General features: G+C 38.4%; 2 protein-coding genes and 2 non-coding genes across 4 annotated transcripts; 3 read left to right on the top strand and 1 right to left on the bottom strand.

Annotated features, from left to right (window-relative positions):
* The first annotated feature begins 32 nt into the window (after positions 1–32).
* On the top strand, positions 33–25,365 carry LOC114352969 (uncharacterized). The gene is made up of 10 exons (XM_028304746.1): positions 33–577; positions 18,307–18,463; positions 18,967–19,129; positions 20,732–20,865; positions 21,175–21,334; positions 21,890–22,019; positions 22,337–22,414; positions 22,825–22,942; positions 23,786–23,949; positions 25,191–25,365. Exons 1-10 carry the CDS (start codon positions 402–404, stop codon positions 25,363–25,365), a joined length of 1,455 nt encoding a protein of 484 aa, XP_028160547.1. The 5' UTR covers positions 33–401.
* Positions 602–673, bottom strand: TRNAE-UUC (transfer RNA glutamic acid (anticodon UUC)). The gene has a single exon. It is a non-coding gene; the product is annotated as a tRNA-Glu (tRNA).
* On the top strand, positions 19,167–19,238 carry TRNAG-UCC (transfer RNA glycine (anticodon UCC)). The gene has a single exon. It is a non-coding gene; the product is annotated as a tRNA-Gly (tRNA).
* Positions 19,542–20,059, top strand: SmE (Small ribonucleoprotein particle protein SmE). The gene has a single exon (XM_028304747.1). It carries the CDS (start codon positions 19,651–19,653, stop codon positions 19,936–19,938), a length of 288 nt encoding a protein of 95 aa, XP_028160548.1. The 5' UTR covers positions 19,542–19,650; the 3' UTR covers positions 19,939–20,059.
* Positions 25,366–26,140: the final 775 nt, after the last annotated feature.

Raw genomic sequence — 26,140 nt, 5'->3', positions numbered from 1 at the left:
GAAAACCAGTTTAGTGGCTTGTATGGGCAAGCTTCGAGAACTAAGGTTCGCTTTGTGTCGCACTGTGTCGAAGTTTTTATGAACATTCCACGACACAGAACGTAGCTGGATAACGAATTGAGAGCGTAGTTCAAGTTATTTCTACTGGAAGCTGAGTTATGCGATTAAGGTTATGTTGACAAGTAACTCCGGAGCAAAACATTCGTTTCTCAAGTAAACAATCGGTTTGTTAGTGATTTTAACGATAACACCGAGTTATTTGAATAAAAAACATTAAGTGTAGTTAGTGTTTGTGTTAGTTCAAGTGTTATTTTGCGGTTGAATTAGGTTAGGAGGTTATTTTAACTGTGGTGTAAAAGGCGTTCACGATTTTTCGTAAAAAGCAAGTGTTGGGAGCGGCGATGGCAAACAGGGTGCCTGGGGCGTGCTGCGCCGCTTCTGTTGAACGAGCCGGTCTCCCTGGTCTCCTTCGAGACCTGCAGAGACTTTCCGAAGACCAAGACTCGGCTGATATAGTCTTCATTCTTGGGACTTCGGAAGAAAAAGTATACGCGCACAAGATTATCCTCATTGCAAGGTAAGAAAATAAAAACAAAAAGTATTCCCGTACCGGGAATCGAACCCGAGCCTCCTGGGTGAAAGCCAGGTATCCTAGCCACTAGACCATACGGGAGATGAGGATCATAGTGAAATATTATAACATAATTTGAGGTATACACTGGACTAATGGAGTAAATTTTTTGCATAAAAATACATAAATACTTACCCAAAACATAGCATAAAATAACTCGCTGTTACAGATAGTAACAGAAGCGTAATAACCAAGTTATAAAAACTAATTTCATGCTTTCAATTGAAGGTAAGCGAGGAATAATAAATTAAAGAGAATTTAAAAGTGTGCAATTATGTAAAACAGAAAGCATTTAGAAAGTTAAAGCCACCACAGTCTTTGTGCGCAGTGCTGGGAAGAAAATTGCGCCTTCACGATTGCACCTAAATTCTCCGTTTCTGATGCAAATGAATAGCGCACAGTATGAAGTCCCCGTAATTTGCCTGCTGACACCCACCGTGTTCACTAATGCACTAACGGGGGTAAGACAGGGCATTTTAATATTCATACCACATCATTTTGTTACCATTCAACTCTAATTTAAGCAATTTGATGGACTACTAACGCCATCTATTGAGCTACGGCCAAACTAAAGTTGCTCAGTAGCATACATAGATGTCGTCAGGTCTGACAAAATTATTTTTTTCTGAGAAACGAAAATAAAATGTAGCCAAAAAGTTTTTGCGTCTTAGCAAACAAAATATCCTGAAGATAATTTACATACAAAAAGCCAGCCATGTTTTGTGACATGTGGTTTTAGGAAAAGCGTTTCGAGAGAAAAGTTATGCGCAAACTTCGACTGGCCAATGTATTTATTAAAAGATCGGGAAATAACTTCGTGTTTGCGAGGGTTCGAGTTTCTTTTACTTTGATATACGACGTTAGTTTATCCTATTGATACTTTTTATTAGATTTTGTGCGCTGGCAGATATCATTTTCATTGGGAGTCAAGTTTATTGGCTACATTTTCTCTATGAACTTATGAAGTTGGATGTTCGAGCATTTTGCTTGGAATTTATTTCTCTTCTTTTTATATTTGAATGAACATTAGCTTTTGACTAATGGTAAATGTTTTGACTAATTATTTACTCGTAGTCGTACTATAACATATAAAATGTGGGAAATATGATATAATATATATCATATTTCCCACATTTTTACAAAATATAACCCTTCTTTTTTTGGCGCAGTCGGGTAAAAACAACCTGCATTTAAAAATGTACAACTACTACTACACCTAGCATGTATTATAACTAAATTGACTACTTACTTATCTGAAAATTACTAGAACAAGGTAAAAAATATGAAGGTTGCTAAGCTACTTCATTTTTCATCAAAGCAAAACATTTTTCCATATTCTAAAGTGTAAGTAATGTCTAGCCAACAAGTAATTCGGCCCCAGGTGCGAGCCGAGATTTATCTGCAAAGTTGCGTCTCCGTTATCCGTCTCACGATAAACTCTCCGTTATTAAATCATTCGTTGCTATCGTTAATTTAAACCTAAACCGGGCAGGTTCTACCGCTGGAGTAACGAGAAATTTTGTTTATGATATTGCAGGCAGATTTTTCAAGAAGCCGGAATTATAATACAAGTTATCTTTTTCATGGACAAAATGAAGGAACACAAAATTTTACTAAACTTTAGATGCGCTAAAGTCGACTTCATTTGCGATACGATACGAAATAGAAATCTTTGCAATAAACATGGAACAAAACCGTGTAAATCTTTATCAAACTATGCCCACATGTTTGTCTACTTGCGATCGGGTTGACAGGTAGCCCGAATAAAATGTATGAATTTACTACAAACAATTCGAAACAAAAATTACCCAATAACCGTTGCGATTGCAAAAATTCCTGACAAAATCATGAAAATCTAAACTACGCTAGCACGTTACTCAATTTCCGCAGCAGAGGGAGTTGATCAATGTGTCGCCCGCTGACGTCACAGCTCGCTCAGCTCAATTTATAGCATCGGTCTAATTGCACGCGTATTAATGCTCAGAATGCTCTCATTAACGCTGCTGTAATAATGTAATAGTTGACACAATCTTTTCCTGCTGATATGACAACTTTGTAAGGGGGTCAAGAAGACTCCACTACGTAGAGGATCTTACGTCCATGTACTCGTACAAGATTAAAACATCACGCACTTATATGATGAGTATGCTAGTGATCCAAAAAAAATATAAAAGTAAAGGGCTAAAAACAATTATAAATTCAGGCATTAAGATCCTGTATAATGAAGGTGGTATTAATTTGTTGGATGAGGAGAGTCAATCAAGAGACTTTGATCATCTTTAAAATCTACATAATATATATCTAGGGTCGAAGATTGTACTCGTATACCTAGTATAAATGATTCCTGTAACTTCGAGATTCTTACGGATATTACTTCCACAGTGAAAGGTGATCGATGCGTCACAAGCACAACTCGCTTGCTCAGCTCAAATTTATAGCTCCGCTCTAATTGTGAGCGGGATGAATGGTTTCATTACAGAATGCTGTGGCATTAATACACACGGCTAAACAACGACGAACTAACGGCTCGGTTCTGCAGGGAAATCATGTCATTGTTCTGTTTGTTTTATTGCTTTGCTTTGCTGGTGAGATTGCGATATTCAGCTTCAGATTATGGTTATTTGTTTAGTGAATTAGATGTAGTCTAGTCTTTACAGCAACAATTAAATGAGATAGCATTCGGCTCCTACGTTAGAAGACGCGAGTTGAAATCTCTGCACATTATAAACGTTTAATGTAGGTACAAACAATGTAGAACAACAAAAAAAAGTCGGAGTTAGTCCATATGAATTTCCTTTAAATTAATTAATCTTAAATAACAACGTTCTCTTACTAGTACATTCAGAATAAGACTCGTAAGAACAATAAGTGAACGTATAATAAAATTATACCTGTACAATCCGCTTCAGTCCCACAAATGAGTTTACCAACTTTGCCATTGTCGCGTATGTTCCGAACTTATCCGTTTAAACCGCGAAATCAAACAATGGAGCCGAAACAGTACTTCATTTGTTCCGTTCTATTGAAAAAGTAAGTGATTAACTTTGAAATGTATTTTCAACTGTTTTGTCGCAATCGCAAATGAGCGAAGTTGGCACCGCAGCGCCGCGGATGGAGGTGGCAACTTCCATGGCGCAGCGACATACACCTAGCGAGTGGGAACTTTAACTTGGAATTATTTTAAGTTTTCGCCTGAAACTCTTGCAAGGTACAGGCACAAGTAACTTTGAAAAGTTATACAGCATTAGTATTTAGCATTGTATTTTATTAAAAAAAAATACAAATTCATTAATTTATTTACCTAACTTATGTAAACTAACTAAACCCAAAACGCTTATCTTAGGCGTTTAGTATGGAAATAATCGTACAATTAGATTCCGAAGCCGCCCGTTACCAACATTTACTCAACTCATCTGCATAAACAATATTTGATGGCTGATTTAATTATCATAATCACCGTGTTCAAATTGTAATGGTGTTGGTAGGAATGTAAATAATAATGCACGATACGAATAAATCTATTGGGAAATCTTGAAATAATATTTTAATTCGATCTAGAACCACCAGATAAAGTTTAAAACATAACCCCCATTTCATCAAGGACAAGTAATTAAATAATTTGTTTGCCTTTCAAAAACCAATTTCCCATCTTTCCCCCCAAAACAACACTAGTTTTCCGGTTATTGTTCATGTCAAATAAAGATCGCAATCTCAATGCACCGCGCGACGCGCCGCGTGCTTTTGACATGTCTCCGACCAAGGGTCTGCTTATTAGCTTCCTTGCTACGATGCTACGAGTATGTTGTCTACTTTAATTGACTATTGTGTCTGTAACAATACTGACTCTTTCTAATTTATTTTCATTTTAGGAAATGATCCTTTTTTTTTAACCGAACAATAAAATTGGTAGGATACCTATTCTTTTATACGTGTATGTTTTTTTGTAAATATTTTACCAGTAGGTAGGTATAGGGATATTCCGATACTAATAAATACGAGTAGGTACTCGATACTTTTGATTCGATACCAAGTATTTATTGTATCGAATCAATTTTGCGATACATAATCGGTATCGAAACAAAAATACTTGGTATCGAATCGAATCAGCAAAACAACCGAAAACAATTAAAAAAAACCGAGAACGCATCATACAGAACTGAGAGAGCAAAAACAGTCATTTATTCAGCTTTAATCGGTTACCGAGTTACCGGTATTCGTCGCGTGGCGGCGTGAGTGACGCGTTGTCTCGCGCTGGGCCAGGCGAATTCGTCCGACTTCAGCCGAGCCCGAGCCGAAAGCGAGAGAAGGAGACACCCGCACCCGCCCGCAAATATTGATGTGCCGTTCCCGAGAACGCTCTCTCAACTGAGAATATTCTCGGGATCGTTCCCGGGAGCGTTCTCCTAAGTGAGAAAGGTTGAGAATCATGTTTATCAAATGGAAATAAACAAACTTTCTTAAGTAAAATAGTATTAAATTAAGTCACTAGATAAGTGTATATTAAACAATACACTCTATTTGCAGTGAAAGGCTATATTCTCAGTGTTCCCGAGAATATTCTCGGGAACTTTCTCGGCAATATTCTTGGCAACTGCACCTTTATTATATTTTATTTTTTTCGTCGTGAAATGTCGTTTTAATGATATGTAAGATGACAGAAATTTCTTTTTACACGTAATTAAATAATGTAACTGTCCATTTTTTCGTTTTTAACACGCTCTTATTAGGTCGTCGTGTATGTAACTAACTATGTAATGGAATCTTAGAATCTGAATTACACGCACTTCTAAGTATTGTATCATCATAAAACTTGGCAATTATATGTAGATAAGAAATGACAATACAATATTGTGGTACCAGCTGGTCTGATGATGGGACTGGAAGGTGGTCAAAAGAACTCCTAAACGAAACGGCGGAATCACATCGAGTTTTAAGTTCATTGGATGTCTTTTCGAGATCTTTAATGCTAGATGATGTCCAGGGTCCTGATGTTTTTTGGCTTTTTAGTGCTGTTAGTAATTAAAAGCGTGTTATTAGTTTTTTAAACTATTCTTATTTGACATTAAGGGCATATTTCACAATCGCTTAGTAAGGGACTGTTTCGCCACTTCTGGATAAGTTGTGGATAGCCTGTCTGACGGATCATTTGACACATTTTTATAGAAAATAAGTGCTAGCTAGATTGATCCGACACTTAGAAGAATGGTAATACTCCTCTTCAAAAAAGGTGAGAAAACCTTGTTGAAGAATTATAGACCCAATTCGCTTCTGAGCCATGTCTAAAAGCTGTTTTCGATAGTCATTACGAATTGTCACGCTAGCAGGCTTGACAACTTTCAGCCCCCCGAACAAGCCAGTTTCCGAAAAGGCTTTAGTAACTACCATATACCATAATAATATACGCAACGGCAGATTATACGGAAGATCATGGAATATAATCAGCCACTTTGCGTTTGTGAACAATGAGAAAGCCTTCGATTCGTTTGAAACATGGGCAGTGCTTCAGTCTCTTCAACTGTGCCAAATTGACTATTGATACATTAAAGAGTTGAAAGGCTTGTACAAACACGCCACAGTGACAGTCCGTTTTAAGATCAGGACCCGAAACCTATCCAGTTGCAGCGAGGGGTGAGACAGGGAGACGGCTGGAGCGGATTCAGCATAAATATCAACGGCGAGTACATCACCCACACATCAGACGATATCGTAGTCATGGCTGAGATCGTGGAAGATCTAGGCACAATGCTCGATGGCCTCAACAGAGTCTCTTAACAAGTGGGTCTCAAAATGAACATGGACAAGATTTAAAAATCATGTCTAAAGACCGTGTTGCACCGACTCCTCTATAAGTTGGAGACTCTACACTCGAGGTTGTTGACAATAATGTATACCTGGGACAAACAGTCCAGTTAGGTAGGTCCAACTTCGAAAAAAAAGTCAATCATCGAATCCAGCTCGGCTGGGCAGCCTTTGGGAATCTTTACGATATTTTCACGCTCCTTCTCCGTCGCGTAGCCACTCCGCTTTAAATCCACTTTGAATCCGCTTTGAATCCGCTTGCAATCCGCTAGGGTGGCAAGGGCCTTAAAACTCAGAGGCACACTGATGTTCAAATACCGTAGCCGAGTCCTAAAGCCGCGGTACGCGTTCGCCACGAAAAGAGTGAGCAAGACAGCAATATCTCACTCACACGTTTCATGCCTTGTTTATAACGACTAGTCTTAACGCCCAGTTAATAAAACATCGAAACATTACAGATATATCACATAAACAACAAAATTAAAATGAAAACTAAATGCATTCTGTCGAGAACACTGAGAATATTCCCGGGAGCGTTCTCGGTTCTCGAGAATATTCTCACTGGGAATATTGCCGGGAACGAGAACTTTCTCAGCGGCACATCTCTACCCGCAAATCATCTTGCCATTCCGCCATTGTGAAAGTGTTAAGTGATTGTTTACAAGTAATTTTATTAATTGTAATCATCAAATTCATCGGTTTATTCCAATGTTATCATGGCACCACCAAAATCTATAATATGGACACATTTTACCAAAACAAACGATACAGTTGCAAAATGTAAACAGTGTTATGTGTATTATGTGTTTTCTCAATTTTGTTTAAATTATTGTCCTTCAACGTTCATTGATAGCACCCTCAAAATAATAAAACAAAATAAAAGTTCCAAAAAGTATCGATATCAGTAAGTATCGATACTTTAGGAGTACTTATTTAAGTAGTATCGAAAAAAGATTTGAGTATTATCGAAATGAGTAGGTATCGATACTTAGGTGGTATCGGAACATCCCTAGGTAGGTACTGCCAGTAAAAAAACGTTCTAAGAAATATTTGAAGTGAAAAATAATTGTGAGAAAAACGATATAAAAAAGATCCTATGAATTCCGAGATCTTTCAGAAGCATTTTGCAGACTCAATGAAAATCGCCCGTAAAAATAATTTATTTTACGATAGACTGGAACTAACTTTCGTTAAGTCAAAGTTGCGTCGCATAAGTACGTATGTCGCGCGTCGCGACCGCAAATTGGATCGCACCGCACCGCGCCGCATCGCCTGCGCTTGACGTTTGCCGCCGCAGCGTTATTTTTAATAACGTCCACTTTTAAAGTATTTGCTGTTTTCATTACATGCTACTTTATCGCGAAGAAAATAGTGAAATAATAGTGCCTTTAAACTGAGGGGCATTCTCTATCTAGTCTACCAAGATAAAGAAACAAGATTGTTTTCTATTAATTGGTCAGCAACTTGAGAGAAATAATTCGTGAACTTCCAAAAATTTCTGACTGGGCTGGTTTTAACATAAGCATATTATAATAAATATTTTTATTGTATGTGGATAGGACAATCAAATTGATTGGGAAAAACATAATAATACTCATTATTTCCAAAACAAACAGTGCCTCCCAATCAGACGTGCTCTTAACGAACATGTTTTTAATATTAATCATGTCTGTTTATCGGATTGGGGCATCATGAAATTACTTTAACGGGGAGCCTTGAATGGCGCAATCAGCAGTATTTGCATTGCAGCCGGATTGCATGACACCGCCGCTTAAAATCACTGAAAGAACGTGAAAAATATGCGCAGCGATGACGAAAGATATTGACGATTGAAAATAATTGTGGTTATTTTTAAATATTTTATTGGAACGAAAACTAAATAATATTATATTAATATAGGACTCGAACGTGTTTGGTTAAATACTAAGCAAAATGAAGAATTCTAGGTAAAAATATTAAAAGTTAACCTGAATGACCACATGAGTGAACAAACTTTACTCTGTGCTATCACTGCATAAACGATACCTACTTAGCTATTTATATCTAACTTATTGCCACTGTAATTATCAGAAAGATTTTCTCTTGGTAAAATAATACCCACTTGATATTTCCACCTGATCAAAGATCATCTAACTGTAGATCTCACACATCTTCCACCTAACTTCGAGACGGTTGCGAATCTGTTTTAAACGTCCAATTTTCTCTTTCATAGCTTCAGTCAGCGTCCATGTTTATAATTTTATTTCAGCCCATCCCTATAGGAATTCATTAGCCAATTACCCTCCAGCTAGTCTACAATTTGCGCGAGTGTGAATGGCGGGAATTAACTGCCACGATCTGACTTTGAAGGGGTCGACTCTGGAATATTATTTCAATAAGGCTTCACATCTCACTCTCCCTCATATTACAAACCCAACGTGACTGATAGAGACACTTAAGCCATCATATCGAATTCATCTTGCAGAGTAGGGACCCCAGGATGAATTGGCTGACGACTCAATGTAAATGAAGATATTTTTAATGCCGCTCCTGTTTCATTTTGTGTAGTAATTTTTGATGCATCAGAGTGAATCGTCGATAGTCGATCAAAAGATACTTTTAAATGCTAGGTGGATGTGAAAACTACTTATGTACCTATATAATAATATTCATTTCAGTTTCCTAGGATAGTGGTATAACTAAATTAAGATGGTGTACTTAATGCATCGGTGCGTCGTCCTTTTAACAATTTAATTTGTAGGATAACTGCCGAAGATTTAAACCATTTTAAAAGTCAAATAAAAAATTCATATAACTCATTTATTTCTGTAAATAGGCTTAAAAAAAGCACTTTTACACGTCCCAGTATTAACCCTACCACTGCTTCAGGACAACAAATGGACCAGTGCTGAGAAGAAGCAGCGCAAGAAACTCAGTCACTATTGTCAGCCTTTTTTTCAAAGGTTTACAGGCTTTAAAATGTACAATGTTATAAATATTTATGCGAGCTAGGCAGTAACGCATCCCAAACATTTTTATCTTTTAAATTATCGATGATTAATCATCGACTTTATAGTAGCCCTTTTTCATTAAGGTACTTTTGATAATGTGCTTTGAATTTATGAATGGGTACTTAGTTCTACAACAGTTTGTGGTAATTTATTAAAGAATTACAACAATATAGTTTGTCCTCGTCGCCGTCAAACCTGTAATTTTCTAACAAAAGACGAATAACAATCCTTCCATTTCTAAGTTAATTCCCGCCAAAATTTCATCCCGTCAGCTGCGGCGGGCGCGCCATTTTGCTGGATGCGCGTCGCGGTCGCGGTCCGCGGTCGCAGATTCATCAATCATGAATTCGCGGCACTATAAATTCAGGTAGTTTTAAACAAAATTACCTACTAAGGCGCGTGTCTATGCTAATGTAAATGGGCATTTCTACTGTACGGTGTATTTTTTCTCAATTCGGTGCTAAAATTTATATTTAGTTTTTTAAGTAGTTTCAATACAAAAAAATAAATGTTACTGCATTCTGAATGTAAAAATAGCATTGTCACTAAATATTGTGAAGTGGTTTATGAGAAATGTTAAGCATCGAATTGAGAGAGCACCGAATTGAGAAAATGAATCACGGAATTGAGAACTGAATCTCCAAATATAAAAATCGCTCCGCAAACTTAGAATTGATGACATTATGAAGAAATACCTAATGTATTTCAATAATTAATATAATAAATACTTAAAACGTTTTGATATCTGATTGCTGGTCTATTAGTTAGATGGTTCATTTCAGGTTTATGTGTCTGAAATACCAATGGAATAAAACAAAAATCCTAATCAATTTATGTTTAATTTTTTAATAGGGAACTATAATAAATTCTTAATTTTTATATATTATTTTAATTTTATTTAAATAAAACAAATACACAACACAGGGTCTCTTTGTTATTTTATTCTTAACCTTAAACATAAAACAAATATTGCAAAACCCAAGAGCTAGATTGACCTGACACTATACCGAAGATATTATATAGGACGTCAGTTTGTACACGATTAAAATGGCACTCAAATAGTTTGAGAAATGACCAGTGACCAAAAATTCTGAGTGATTTCAAACCTCTGAAAAATGCTCCTCAAAGCAACTGATCCCTCTTTTATACTGCTCGACCACTCGAGTGTAACTGCTAGTTTATGGGAATCAGGCGTGGGTGTTCGTATTGTGCGTTGTTAGTGATATAGGAGCACAAAAGTAAAAATCACGGAATTAAGGCACACACGTCGGACAAAATTTAAATGTGTTACTGTATTAAAACCCAAGGACTTGCAATAAAGAAACTAATTTATATAGCTTTATTAACTATCCCTTGTTCTGTGAATGTGGGTTTCATAATGGGGAAGTTATTATTTCAAAAGTTATGAAGCAAAAACGAGTAAATTCTGGAAACCGGACACTCCATTTTAGGCCAAATTTCGCCCGTTTTTGAACTTTCGGATTTTTTCAAGGCGAGATATAAAACCTGGCGGTCTTCTAAATATGCTCTCCATCAAGTCAAGAGTCCTATAAATACGTGTGATTTTTTTCAAGTCCGTACTTCAATTTTAAAGGTACTTTTAACGCCCCAGTAGGTCGATCGGTCGTCCCCGTAGAAATGCCCAAATCCATCCGTATAGGAGATACGGAACACTGAAAAAATGTAAGTATTATGACCATTATTAAAATAAAATAAAATAAAATAATACGAATGCACTAAATGAGTACCTACCTATGAATAAAATAAGCGTTTTGAACGATCTATTTAAATACTCATGTAAATGATGTTCTCATGTAAGTGACTATTTGTCTTTTTTGAGAATAAATTTCTTTAACCATATTAAGATTAACTTAATGATGATTGTTAGATCCGATATTACATAGTAGGTACCTACCTATCAGGACGAGAGACAAAATATTATGAATCGTGATTGAAACGTATTGAGGCGACCATGCGCCACCTAGGACGTATATTGTTATGCCTTTGCCGCCTGTCTGTTATGTCTATCATTAACATTAAAGCCAGTCTGTAGAAAAATACAAAATGTAGAGATAGTGAAACTATTGGTGCGTTTACTCAGAAAGTTGTATCTCTGTTACATTTTGCAATTGACAATAACTTGTACAATCACAAAACGTTGTGCCAACAAAAAGCAAGACAATCAATCTTGCTCAGTCTGCGGCGGGCGCGCAGACCGCGGCGCGTCGCGTCGCGTCATCAGTCATGCCGGCTGATACAAATTGTGTTTAGTTCGCTAATAATCGCGGGGGTGATCTGTAAAGCATTTGCTGGGAAATTAAACAACGAAGACATTGCAATTAATTCGTGCCCATAGCTGTGTAGCATTCCATAGCATTCCGCGCATATTTTTCCATTAGGTACTCCCTATACCGAGACAATCCACTACTGACATGGGCGATGATTTTTTTACAATTAATTACATAATATGTAAAGTCCATTGTTTTGAATTGAGGTTTAATTTTACATTTATTTTCTGACATGAGATGAAGATGTGTTTCAGAGGCAAATTGATCACCGTCGTGACATCTAATAGGCGGAGAATCAATTTCTTTCCCTGATTCGAGTAGGTAGTTGTTGATTAATTCTTCTTCCCCTAGAAAAGGGTCGGTGTCAATTAGGTGGTGTCGTGTCTTGTAAGTCTAGGGGTTGCAAGTCCCGGTACTAAGGAGTGTTACAGTATTCCCGGTACCAGGTCTAAGCCAGTACCGGGAAAACCGGGAAATTCGGGAATTTCGGTACCCCCGTGAATGGTTATTATTTATTAAAACAAATTACCTAATTTGAACGTAATTTTAATAAAAATTTACATAGGTTAACAAAAATATTAAACTTTTTCTGTTCAGTTCAATTGGTTTGTTACCTTAATAATAAATCAGTCCAAACAGTTACACAACACGACAAAACTAGTTATAAATGCCTATTTAAAATCATAACCGCCATATTATTCATAAAAAGCAACAATCGTTTAACCAACCTATTTTAGTTAAAATATGTTTTCTCACTTTCTATCAATGTCAAATACTGGCAGCGACAAGAGTTAGAGTAGGCGCACACCGTTGATTTTTAGTTGGCCGATAGTTGTGCCCGATTTTAATTTGTATGAAGAATCGGCTAAATCGAATCGGCGTAGTGTGCGCACTCCCATACATGCCCATAGCATACTGATCAACTGCCCGACTAAACTATCGGCCGACGAAAAATCAACGGTGTGCGCCTACTCTTAGGGACAAAACATAAATTAACTAAATTAGGTTTATAAAAAAACACGCTGTTGAAAGAAATAATAAGTAGTATCTAAGTACAATCAGATAAAACAATCAGTCTTAAAAGGATAGTAGTGTGTACGTAAAAAGATGATGGCATCTAGTCAAAAAATTGTTATTAAAAATAAATTATTGAAGTCCCGAAAGTACCGAAAGTCCCGGGAATTGCATCGTCAGTACCGGAACTAGATAAAGGATTAGATTATCGGGAATTCCCGGGAAAAATGAGTACCGGGATTTCCCGGGAGCAAACCCTACTTGTAACGTCCCGTACGCTGGACACGACACATCACAAGTTAATTTTGGCTGTGCGAATGATATTACAAAACTAATCTCACGTGCCTAAGGTAGAATGGAATAGAAGGTGGGAACCGATTTAAGAAATAAAATATAATATAGGATGGAGCAAATGAAATGAAGAAGAATTAATCAATAAGATCCTACTTGACATGACACACAAAGAAAAATATTGTAGGAAATAGTCAGTGGGAAATAGTAGTGATGATTACCGAAGAAGTAATTCTTAATGATCATAATGAACATGAAATAGAAGAGTTTTAAAAGGATTCAACATTTGACTAGACCTTAAATCTTATTGAAAATACTGAAATCAAGAATGAAGAAGACTTGCTATCAAAATATTGAGTTACTCCGGTACAATTTTCATGAAATAATAGTCTACAAGAAATCAATTACACAATTGTAAAGCTAATAAAGTGAATTTGGTCAGAAACAAAAGGCTTCCTGAATGGGGTCAGGTCAAGTCCTCTAGTCGGTTACAAAAGATATGCAAATGGCCCTTTTGAAAGACAGATCTACATCTCCGTCCGTGGTTTATAAAAGCTAAGGCACGTAATTGAATCAGGGCAGAGGAAAACGTTTTTGTTGAACTCTGAAATGATTGAGTTGCTTTTTGTGTGACGCGCTAGAATTTCCATGAATTATAATAAAATTATTGTTAACATAGCCTCTGCGTGTTTTTCGTGAGGTCAGCAAACTCACTCAGCACGAGTCACGAGTCTTACACCACTGTCTACTATTTCTAGAAGTAGAAGAAGTTTTGTTTGAAAACGTACTACCTGGTAGTTCTAGTTTTAGGACATTAAACGGAGTTGTGGTTTTGTTTCAAAATTTGAAATTTCCACGTTTATGTCTACAAGCTGAGTTTCCCAAACTGGTTCTGACTCGCGTCAACAGCTTTTGTTTATTTTGGTTGTAAACATAAAATAAGAGAGAAAGTAATTTTTACTGGTCTTTTTGCAAGCCATTAATCAACATCTGCCACGCGGCGCGGCATCAAACATAGATTAAATAACGTAACACAACAACAAGCAGAAAGGACATTTTGATACCTACTTACAAATATATTTATTTATGTTAAACTTAAAATGTGGCCGCCCATAGGCGGCGGCAATCACTTATCATCAGGTGATCCGTGTGCTCGTTTGCCTCCTGTCCCATAAAAAAAAAAGTTAAACTACCTATCTACCCACTGTTGAATAAAGAATTTAGTATTGAGCATTGAATCTTTTTTCTGTTCAGCCCTTAGTAGTAGAAAAGTAATTTTAACTACTATCTTGTATGAAGTCGGTTAATGAGTACGATAAATTCAATCAAATATAGGTAAGATTCATTTGAGGCTTCCATATATGAAAGTTAAACAGCATTTACCTAGGTACAAAGTAAATGTTGTCTGAAATAGGTACCTACACGTTTAAACCAATTTCCTAGCTCCATATTTCGCTCGTAAAATATGAAGCTACATTGCTTACAGTTTGTATTTCGCGTCGGACGTCAGTGACGTAATTAAGCAAACTTAATTACATAGCTCCCACCAGCTATTACATAGCCGGGCTGGTGTCTGGCTAATTCATTAATAATCTAGGCACCGCACGCGACGGAGATTAATGGATTCGGTACAAAATTCCCGATCGCAGCCTCAAGTGATTAATTCGGAACGTGCTACCGCGGAGACAACGCTTCCAAAAGATTAAGCAAGCGCAGATGGTGCTCTCCTTTGAGTTAAGTGGTTTATAATACAGTTAGATATATCTTAAAATTCCCCGCCTGCCAAGCGTGGGAATTATGGCAAAACCCTCCACTATAGTAAGTAGAGGGGGCTCATAGTCCAGCTGTGGACTCCAAAGCGCTGTTGATGATGATGATGATCTTAAAATTCGCCTATCGTGGCTCATTGCTGAATAGAGCAGCGACCATCTTCTAGCAGCGTCTGTTTAAGTCCCGCTACATTCCTACAGCCCATCTAATAAACATCATATGAACTGGATATATTATAAAATTTCAAATAAATAGCAAGCTATAGACCGATCCGGTCGATCGCGACTATTAGTCCAGTCGATCGTGGCAAGGCAAAAAATACTACATGATTGTGTACTAAACTATGCTGTTTCATTTAAGATTTCAAGAAGTAGCTATGTAAGTGGTAGATGCCCAGGGTTTCGTTAGTAAACAGTAGGTCTTATGTCTAATCAAGTTGGCCACCCCTGCTATAGATTCTAAAATACACAGTAAATTGCCCCATGTGATCCAGGTTGTATTGTATGTACTTGGAATTTACTTACATCTATTTACATGACGTTTATTTCATTTCCCGAAGCTATCATATTTAGCATGATAAAAATTAAATAAAATTCATTGCCTCATCGTTATTTGCGAGTTTTTAACGAGTGTACCTACAGTTTACACTTAGGGCATAAACATAAGTCCCGTCTTCCTAGTCCCGAGATACTCCGCTCGCAGCGCAGGCGCCGATAAATCAATTAAGTGGGAATAAGCTCTGGATCCCATAATCCCGTGGGCACCGAAACTTTTTAATTGTCCAAATATTTTGCAAAGCGGCTACATTGACCCTCTTTCATGGCGGGAATTGGTTTTCAAAATAAGGAAAGTAGACTTAAGGTATTGAACGTAAACTGTTTTATCGCCTTACCGGATTTATGAGGATAAGAAAACAAACTTATTCTATATTTATCTTAATGAAAATAGTTTCAAATTGAGTATTGGGTCGACTTTTATATCGTGAAACTGAAAATTTTCAGTTAGAGAGCTTTATCATTGTTTTACTTTGCTAAGCGCTCTGAAACTTTTGTTAAACGATCCGTACAAATACTTAGATAAATCATAGTGAAATGTAAGTTAGCAGCTGCTCCTGCAGCTGAAGTAAGTCTCTCCTGAGAGAATTTATGCAGTTTGGCTTCGATTTAAGCTCCCACAATCAAGTAGACCAAAGACTTTAGACCTTAGAGCTTTCAGAGAAACATGAATGGATCAATTAACTCTTTGAACTAAAACGGATCTTAATACTGTCAGATGTAGGAATTAATTAAACGCAGTGACATGTATGCGGAATCCAATTAGACCAGCAATCGGCCAATCAGCCGGCGACACGCTAAGGGCGGCCCGTGCGGTTGACTCTAATGAAGGTGTCTGGAGAATCAAATATGCTACTACCATGTTATTTAATGAAGTTAGTGAGTAATTGGAAATTGTTGATGTCAACAATCCGCGTAAAAGTAGGTGTATCAGAAAATGTACACGCGTTTCACCTGTTTAGGGTTAGAATAACAAGGCAACTAATCTCAACCTCATAAAATTTTATTGCTTACAAATAATGTTTATGATGAAATAGACGCAATTTGCTGTAGATGATTCAGTGTAAGTAAGTATTATAAAAATCAAAACTCTTACCGTCCAAATGAAAAAGGAATAATGGTAATAGCAGAATAAACTCATGAAGATCGAGATTTCCGCAATTTAACGATAAAGATCAAGTTATCAGCACGGACTTATAATAGGTCCATAGTTATCAGATTATTCTCAAGGCTCAATATTAATTTCAAATTATTTAGAGAAACAAAAAAAATAACACTTAATAAACCTTTAAATCTTTGGCATTAATACCGAATGTCGCCTCACAGAATTTCCTATCTACCACAAGCTTATCCGGCTCAATTTCTGCTCAGCCACCGAATCAGTTGCGAAGTGCCCGATCATAGTCTTCTAATGGACCATCTGATGCGATTACGGTGTTCGCCATCAAAGAGTGCTCTGTCACTGCAGCTCGCAAGTTATCGGTCCCGGTATCGGGAACTTAAATAAATTTAGACGCTATTATCGAGCGGAGAGCACTTTGCAGTAGGGACACCAATACCAAGCAGTTCTTTGGAATCTTAAAATTGATATTTTTTTATGCTTTTTCCACTGTGAATATTAGATAGGTACAGACAACAGCTCATCAGAGAGTTGTAGTAGCTACAATACAGAAGATGATACTACAGTGTTTACCTAGACGTGCTGTCGTCCGTAGGACCTACCTAATTTTGGGATAAATCTCAACCTACAACATTAAACCCCCCAAGTAAACTTAGTTTAAGGACGTCTTTTTATCGTTTCAGACTTCATAAAAAATTAAACTTTGTAGGTAGGTAACTATGTGGATGACAAAGAATAATAATATTTTAGTAATATGCAGAAGAAGACCGTATAAAAGATGGACAGAGTAACATCCGGCAATGGATACAAGTGGCCGGGGACAGAAATCCTTGGAAGGTTGAAGAGGAGGGAGGCCTATGTTCGAAGAGGAAGAAATGGATATGAACCCCAAAGGCTCCTATAGATATGTGGAATTTCACCATTTTCCATGTCCATAAAAGCCACTCCATGCTTACGAAAATATACTATTTTAAACGCAAATCATGGTGGCCCTAGTCCTAGAAGTCGGGGCATAAGTTGCGACTTGCGAAGTTGCGAGTGCTTGACAACTTATGTTTTTCCTCGGGCAGGACCGTTTATAACACAATTTGTGTTTCTACAAAATTATCGGCTCTTTAACACATTAACGACCTACTCTGTGCGAGCGATTTTTTTCTGCTTTAAAAATAATAAAAATAAGGTAAATAACAAAGTTAGGTGGCCAATAGTCGACTGAGGGAAAACTTTTTGAAAATCTTGAAATGGTAATTTTTATGACTGAGGTCTTCAATCTCTTGCGATACATCTCCCTTTGAAAACGTCTTTTAAAAATCAATATATTTCATTGCGTGAAACACAGTGACATGTATTTTCTGAAATAAAAATAAAAATTCTTAGTTGAATAATGACTTTTTTAAAGTCGCTCAGCCAAAATTCGCTGCAGCTAGGTAGGTACTTAATCTTATCAAATCTTTAATAGAAATTAGAATATTCGCCCACAGCTTAGTTTAATTTAAATTAGTCACTTTAGTAAGTACTGACAAAAGTTTAGTCTAATAAAAACTTTATCCACGCGACCTAAAAGTCATCCTATACGGAGTTCCACAATTATTATCATCATTAAAAATTACGTAGGTAGGTAGGTAAGTTGTAAACCTAATTCAATATAAAACAAAATAGATTAATTATTGTGAATAACATGATGATCGCGCAATAAACATTTGCTCTAAAACTACCTACCTACCTAAAATAAAAAATACAGCCATAAGCGGTTGTGCGGCGGAAGCGGCTGGAAATATTAATGAAAGTTCATTAATCAGTAAAATATCTAATTTGTACTTATTCCAGATACTTATTCCACTTGTTCCAGATGTAAAAGCTTCCAAAACACAAAGCGCGGCGAGGTGTGCCGCATCCCCGGCTGCTCGGTGGCGCCATCTGTGGGCTCACAGCCGACCCCCATACGCATGCCGCACGTGCAGCCCGATACGTTCCGCCTCTTTATACAGTATGTCTACACCGGCAAGGTTTGTAGTTAAAAAAAACCTTTATTTCGCTTTCTACTTCTCTAAAATTTATTTTAGTAAACTGTGACGCCCAATCGGTTTGTTTTTGGTTCATAAAACGAGAGACTTGCAACGCCATCTATCGCTTGTTTTATGTACAAAGTGTCATTCACCTGTGTAATTCTGGGGGTTCATGAAACTTTATTTGTTGTGTGGTGTGATGGTAAACTTAAAATGATAATGGGAAAACATTCACGCAAATTGATGCTACGATTTAACTCAGTGTTTAGCATTGATTTTGAATTATTGAAAATCAAATTTTAAATTTAACAATAACAATAAATAACATCTGACAATCGCTTTTTGCAAAACATTTTTGTTAGGTAGTAGGTAGGTACCTACCTTACTTTTACAAATTGATGATGCATAAAACATAATTATCTCGTTTGTAGAAATTCGCACAAAATGTAATAGGTAGAAGCAATTAAAAGATCTCAAAATATGGACTCACCTGTTTTTGACAGCTACTTCTTCAAGATTCCGGTGTTTTTGAGATGATGACCCTCTCAGCTGATCTGGGAGTGGAGGACCTTCGCGCGGCTTGCGAAGACCACGTTACCTCGACCCTCAGCGTGGAAAGCGCCTGCACACTTCTTGCAGCAGCCATGGAAATACAGGATCGACCAGGTAACCTTGTTGAAAATTTTCGCGTCCACCATCAGTTGCGATGGTGGTGTAATGGTCAGCATAGTTGCCTTCCAAGCAGTTGATCCGGGTTCGATTCCCGGCCATCGCACACTTTTGCCATTCAAAACGAAAAACTAAAGGGATTTTTTGTTTCAAAATGGTTTCAATAAAAAAATCACAAACAAAAAAATATTCATAAATTTCACTGCAAAACAAACCAACTGTAAAAAAAGAAACAATTTTTCAAAGCGGGCTAAGGAATCAAACAAACACGTTCTATGAGTTTTCTAATGGCATTTTAATGCCACGGTTATATACTTTATTGTGGAGCTAGTATTTTAATAGTGATTTTACTAAAACAAAATAAACGCATAGTGAACACACCCATAAAACGAAGCCGCGCCGCCATCTTGTTTGTCTTTGACAGAACATTTTGACAGGCGACGCAACGCTTGTGAAGCCGGCTTTGGCGGTTTATATTTCGTAGAAAATAAGGATTTTTAGAAAAATACAATCCAAAAATGGCTTACAAAGGCCCACCGAAAGTCCAGAAGGTGATGGTGCAACCCATCAACCTCATCTTCAGATATTTACAAAACAGAAGTCGGGTGCAGATTTGGTTGTACGAGAACGTGAATTTGAGAATCGAGGGTCACATCGTGGGTTTTGATGAATACATGAACATTGTTTTGGACGAAGCTGAAGAAGTTCACATGAAGACCAAAAATAGAAAACCAATCGGAAGGATTATGATGAAAGGCGATAATATAACTCTAATCCAAAATGTGAATCCAAACGCTTCTACGTGATTTGAAAAGGTTATAAACATTACCGTGTATTCATTCCTAGTAAATAAGTGTGAATGTTTCAACTGTGGGTCAGCTGCAACTTATTTTTTAAGTGTCCCAATTAAAACTTAGGATTTTACTATACTGTGTTTTAATTATGTTCACATTGAGTGTGAACATTAAATTTAGTCTACCCTTACATCAAATTATAAGTTTAGTGGTTAATATAATGTCAAAAATAGTTCAATATAATTCCTATCAGTAATTTAGGGAATAAGAAAGCTTTTAGAATGATTTGTAATTGTGAGCAGTATAAACCAGAACTGCTAGTAACTAATTCTCACAACTATCTCGGGTAGATATTACTAAAAAGATTTTGATCACTCAAACTACTTTACAAGATTCCTTTAAACATTTTTTGTAATTGTAATTATTAAACACACAACAACAATGTAGTTTCAAGGCTGCACACCAACTGGTATTTATTTTGATTGCCACACAACTCAATAAATTTTCCTGCAATGCAACATATGAAAGTCATTCTGCTCAAATGATATTTAAAATAGTTTTTACTATACTAAGTAGGCCATGCTATAACCTACTCTCAATATTAATATTATGATCAGGTAGAAAATGAGAGTTGGCTATGCATGTTTCATATGTCTACATGGAGACAAGTAATGCAATTAAAAAATAGATGGCCGTTCAAATAAATATATAATATAAAGAATTTTAAAGACATACATACAAGGCAACTAGCAGAAGTTAGTAAAATGGAAAACAGTATTCTGCAGCCTATAGATAAATATTTCAGGGGGCAAGAGTGCATCATCATTTATGGAGCGATGTATTGCATTCATCGGGGACAATGCTGCTGACTGTGTCAAGACAAATGCGTTCCTCAATCTGCCCAAGGAAGCACTCATCAAGCTAATATCTTCAGACTTTGTAAGTATTAATATTTTTCTTTGTTTTTCTTGCTAACTACCTACATGTCCACCAGTCAACTCTCTTATTTTAATACCTATTATGTGTGTGGTCATTGATTTTGTCTCATAAACATGATCACTCTCGAGAGTAATATTTATCGAGAATCTAGATAGAGGAACAACTAATGTGATTAAAGCACTTTACATATGTACTACATAGTTACAATTAGTTTTGTTTCAAGTAAATTTTCATGTCGGGTAACTTACTAGTTGCCTGATTGCCTCGTACATTCCAAATGAATACTAAAGCATAACAATCATTGTCTAGTTATGCCTTGAAGAAGAAGAGGTGTGGCGCTGCGCCCTAGCGTGGGCCAAGCAGCGCGCCGGCGTGACGCAGCCCACCGCGCACTGGACGGAGGAGGAGCGCGCGCGCGTCTGCCACCACCTGCAGCCGCTCATGCAGCACGTGCGGCTGCTGCTCATCGGTAACTATCACTGCTTAGTTCTTCACTGTTGCTGCTAAGCAGATCTATTGATGATGACGCACAAGGTTTATACAACTTATGACTATAATTAATTTGTATATTTTAAAGACTGTAAACCCTTGAAAAGGAGGCTGACAATAGTGACTGAGTTTCTTGCGCTGCTTCTTCTCAGCACTGGCCCATTTATTGTACCGAAGCAGTGGTAGGGTTAATATTGGGACGTGTAAAAATGCTTTTTAAAAGCCTATTTGCAAAAATAAATGAGTTTATGAGTTCTCTGCTTCTTCTAAGCAGGTCTATTCACGAAATGATGATGGTTGATCCACAAGGTGAACAAATGACCTTATAATAAAGGCTGCAAGTGGACTTTGTGTGGTTGAAATGATGGTATCTTTAGAAGCTTCGTAGCAATAGTTGCATTTAACGAGCGTAGAAATCCCTCGGCAAGTCACCAAGTGCCTTAGTTACTTAGTCTATACTAAATAAGCTAGCTAGACTTGGTGACTTGCCGGTCTAATAGAAATGTTATTAAGTGTATTATGTTTATCCCCGCAGACAGCGCGGTGTTCGCGGAGGAGGTGGAGCCGACGGGCGCGGTGCCGATGGAGCTGTCGCTGGAGCGCTACCGGCGCGCCGCGCTGCACGCCGCGCCGCGTCCAGACCCAGACAAGCGGACGCAGCCACGGTAAGATGCTATACTCATTATTATACTAAATATGCTACCAATCGATCAACGTGGAAAGCATTGGGGGAGGCCTATGTTCAGCAGTGGACGTCCTATCGTCCTATGGCTGAAATGATGAAGATGATGATAATTTAATGCCCTAAAATTGTACCACATACCTTGTTATCTGTCAGTATTCGGGCTTTAGTTTTTACAGCCTACATAAGAAGAAGTCAAGAAAACAGAATTTCTTTGCATCAAAGACGTAGTACCACCATCATCATACCTACTCTTTATTAACGATTTTCATCCATGTTATCTTAATTATGAAATTGCAGTCTGGCAGTGAACATGTTCGCCGGGTCTCATATCCTGCAGCAAGACAAGAGTGCCTTCCAAGCCGTCATCAACAACTGGTGAGTTTACTGCCATCAATTTACCTTTCCCTAACGAACCAGTAAAGGTCGTCATTTGTTTATTCACACAACAGAAGTGCCTATAGTATAAATTATTACTGACGGGATTGCTACCATGTACCTTAATTTTGAGTTGAAATTGAGGTACATGGTAGCAATCCCGTCTATAATAATAAATAATAATTATGTTAGTGACCATGAAAATTTAAAACAATATTGCCATCCTTAGTATCAAGATGTTACCATAGTTTGGGGGAATCCTTTGTCCAGCAGTTATACTATGCTCAGAATTTTCTTGTGTGATCGAGAGAGGGATCCAGGAGAAAACTAAGTGACCGCCACAGCCCGTAGGATTGCTAAATGTAAACATTAGTATTTCTTCATAACTAATCAATCTTTAATGTTTCCAGGTGCGGCACACCTAAGCAGTCTTGGCGGCTTGTGTTCCGCGCGTCCACACACGGCTTCTCGGCGCAGGCCTTTCACTCGCACTGCGACAACATCGCGCCGGTACTCCTGTTGGTGCAGGTAAACTACGTACACAATGGGGGCTGTCGTACAAGTAGCAGTTGGCACTAATGGCAATAACTTTACTTTATAGTGGTGTCATTCTGGTAAGTGCAAGGCTATAGTCCTCCGAACACTTTAGCGCTCACCAGTTGGCGCCTCTATCTTAGCCACTAGCGAGTGACAGGACCGTATTCTAGTGTCGCCAACTGATTTGTTCATTTCAACTGCTGGAAAAACTGCTGCGTTGGTACGCAGGACTATCTACATAAGACATGGCGTTCCATGCCTCCAGACTGCGGTGACCAATCCTACCTAAGACATAGTTTTTTAGAGCAAATATTGTCGTCACGTGCCATGTCGCTATCACGATGTCTTAATAGCAATAATAGCGTCTTAATAACGTGATAGAATGTCGAGCTAAGATTATTATCACACTGCACCGTGTTCCGTCGCGTAGTGCGGGGTTACGTGCATCTGCAGTAAAATGCTGCTCCGCACGGGGCCTGCTGTAGAAAACACGCGCGCCTGATCTGTCGCCGGAATGCGGTGCAGCGGGATAATCGCCTAACCAATTGAAAGGTTGAGTGGACAAAGGTCTTAACTAACAAAAAGTTCAAAATGCATTATGAGTGTTTGAAAAAGTTAATCTGGTATGAATGCTTGTCAGACAACACCTTTGTTAAGGTCTGTATTTTTGACACGTAATAAAATTTGCGTGTTTTGAGCTCATTAGTCGATTTTATCATCACTTAATAAAACCTATGTTCATGCAAAAAAGTCGATTCTTCAGTTTTGTCAGATAACACCTTTGTCTACTTATCTCTTCAATTTTGAAACTTAAACGTATATGCTTACGATCAGTTATCGCGCGGCGAGGTGATCGGCGGCTATTGCTGCGCGGGCTGGGCGGGCGGCGGCGCGGGCGGCTACGTGCCGGCGGAGCGCGCGTGCCTGTTCGCGCTGCACGACCCGCCGCAGCGGTACGCGCTCAATAAGAAGCCCTTCGCGCTGTGCTACCACCCCGAGTGAGTACTACACCTTGGTCTTCTTCTTTTCGTGTCGACAACAAACCTACACAGTGTCAGCCCAAAACTCCGCCACAAGAGTGGCGTTGTCAGTAGCACTCATCAAATCCTCCTGAGTGCAGTTGCTTGGTTGTTACACCTTGGTGTTGGCTAGACTAAACCTCTGAGAAACAAATAGTGGCCTCTTCAGACTGTCAGAACAGAACTTAATAAGAAGCCCATGTCGCGCTGTGCTACCACCCCGAGTGAGTAATAGACTTGGTGTTAGCTAGACTATAGTCTGGTCCGCGAGCACGTAGAATTTTGTCCAATGACCCCAAGCTACCCATCCTTATCGCTCGCGCGTAATTATGTTGCTGTCGCGCTCGCACGCTCACTGCGGGCGCCCGTCGCACAGTCGCGACAGCAATATAATTACGCGCCAGCGATAAGGAGCGGACCAGACTATAGTTCCCGTTTTCACCATCAATCCCTAATTTTTAAGTGACCTCTATGGTAACAAATAACAGGAATTTTCATATCATAAATGTGTCGCTTAAATATTAGGGATTGATGGTGAAAACGGGCATAAAACTTTGAGAAACAAGTGGTGGCCTCTTCACATTGTCAGACCTTAATAAGAAGCCCTTCGCGCTGTGCTACCACCCCGAGTGAGTACTAGACTTGGTGTTGGCTAGACTAAACCTCTCAGAGAAACACCTGGTGACCACTCCGCATCGTCAGAGCTTAATAAGAAGTGACAAGTCACCCCCCAAGTCATGCTCTTGCTGCGGATGAATGTCCAATCTAGAACAATAACTCGCGGTTCCATTTCATTAGGCCCTGGTGGACACCGTTGGGCTTTAGTGGGTAGGCCTCGCTTTTAGTGAGCAGGCGGGAAGAATCCCACATAACCCACTGGCCGTCCCCATCGCTGCATCGACCAGTGAATATATGTAAAAGTAGCAGGAAGGCGCTGGATGCAAACCGCTGGGTGATGTAGAACTCATTGAGAAAGGCCTATGTTCAGCAGTGGACGTTCTGTAGCTGACGATGAGACTGGCACCAAAATCAAGCTAAAATATATGCCTGCTGATATTTTAATAGCAATTATACACTAAAGCGTCATTGCAGCCATATCTGCAGTAGGCTCTGTTGTCTGTTCCAAAAATGTTTGGCCCAGAAACTTTTTTGTAGTTTGCTTTCTTAACTTAACATTGACGTATACATGACATTCAAAAATCAACCCTATTACCTTCCAGCTGCGGTCCAATCTTCGGCGCGGGCGCGGACCTGCTGATCAGCAACAACTGCAACGCCAACAGCGAGAGCTACAGCAACCTGCACTCGTACGGCGACGGCGCGCCCGCCTCGCTCGCGCCAGATTACAACTTCACCGTGCGCGACTACGAGGTCTTCACCATCAAGCACAACTAGACAGCGAGTAACAAAGCGGCCACCGCAAAAGAGACCACCAAGCATAACAGCCAATAACAAGCAGCGGCCAGGATAAATGACCATTCTTCTTCTCCTTCTTATCATGTCGACAACAAACCTACACAGTACGAGTATGAGCCCAAAACTCCGCTACTAGAGTGGCGTTGTCAGCAGCATTAATTAAATCCTCCTGCGTGCAGTTGCTCTCAAACACAACTAAACACAGCGAGTGACAAAGCGGCCACCGCAGCAGTGACCTTAAAGCACAACTGAACGCATATACAGCGTACCGACAGGGAGTGACAAAATGGCGGTCGCGACAGAGACCTCAAGCAAAAGGAACTAGCTAAAGCGGTGTGTAACAAATTGGCGACTACGATAGATGACCAATGATCATTAAGGCCAACTCACCAGCTCTTACTACATTGACGACCATCAAGCATAACCAGGGGCGAGTGACAAGCGGCAACTCCTGTACCACATCAGCTTGTGACGTAGCATCATCGAAACTGGTTGCAGTGAGTCCTCTGGACTAAAACAGCCACTATACTAAAAATAATAAGGCAGGAACACTTATTCTGCAATTTAATCGTTTCATATCAAATGAAAATAAGGATTCCTATTACTACTTGCTCTCTATGATAACTCTCTAATAGCAAAATATTATGTAATGCAGCATTATTGATTATGATCATAACGTTTAAAATACAGTAAACCATGTTTTCTATTATAAGGCTATTAATAGTACCTATAGATAAACTGTTCATTTTTGTCG

Source organism: Ostrinia furnacalis, unplaced genomic scaffold (genome assembly GCF_004193835.3).
Source record: "Ostrinia furnacalis isolate ACB-3 unplaced genomic scaffold, ASM419383v2 OfSCF1491, whole genome shotgun sequence".
Classification (NCBI taxonomy): domain Eukaryota; kingdom Metazoa; phylum Arthropoda; class Insecta; order Lepidoptera; family Crambidae; genus Ostrinia; species Ostrinia furnacalis.
The sequence above is the reverse complement of the archived record's forward strand: the minus strand, read 5'-3'. Positions and strand labels throughout refer to the sequence as shown.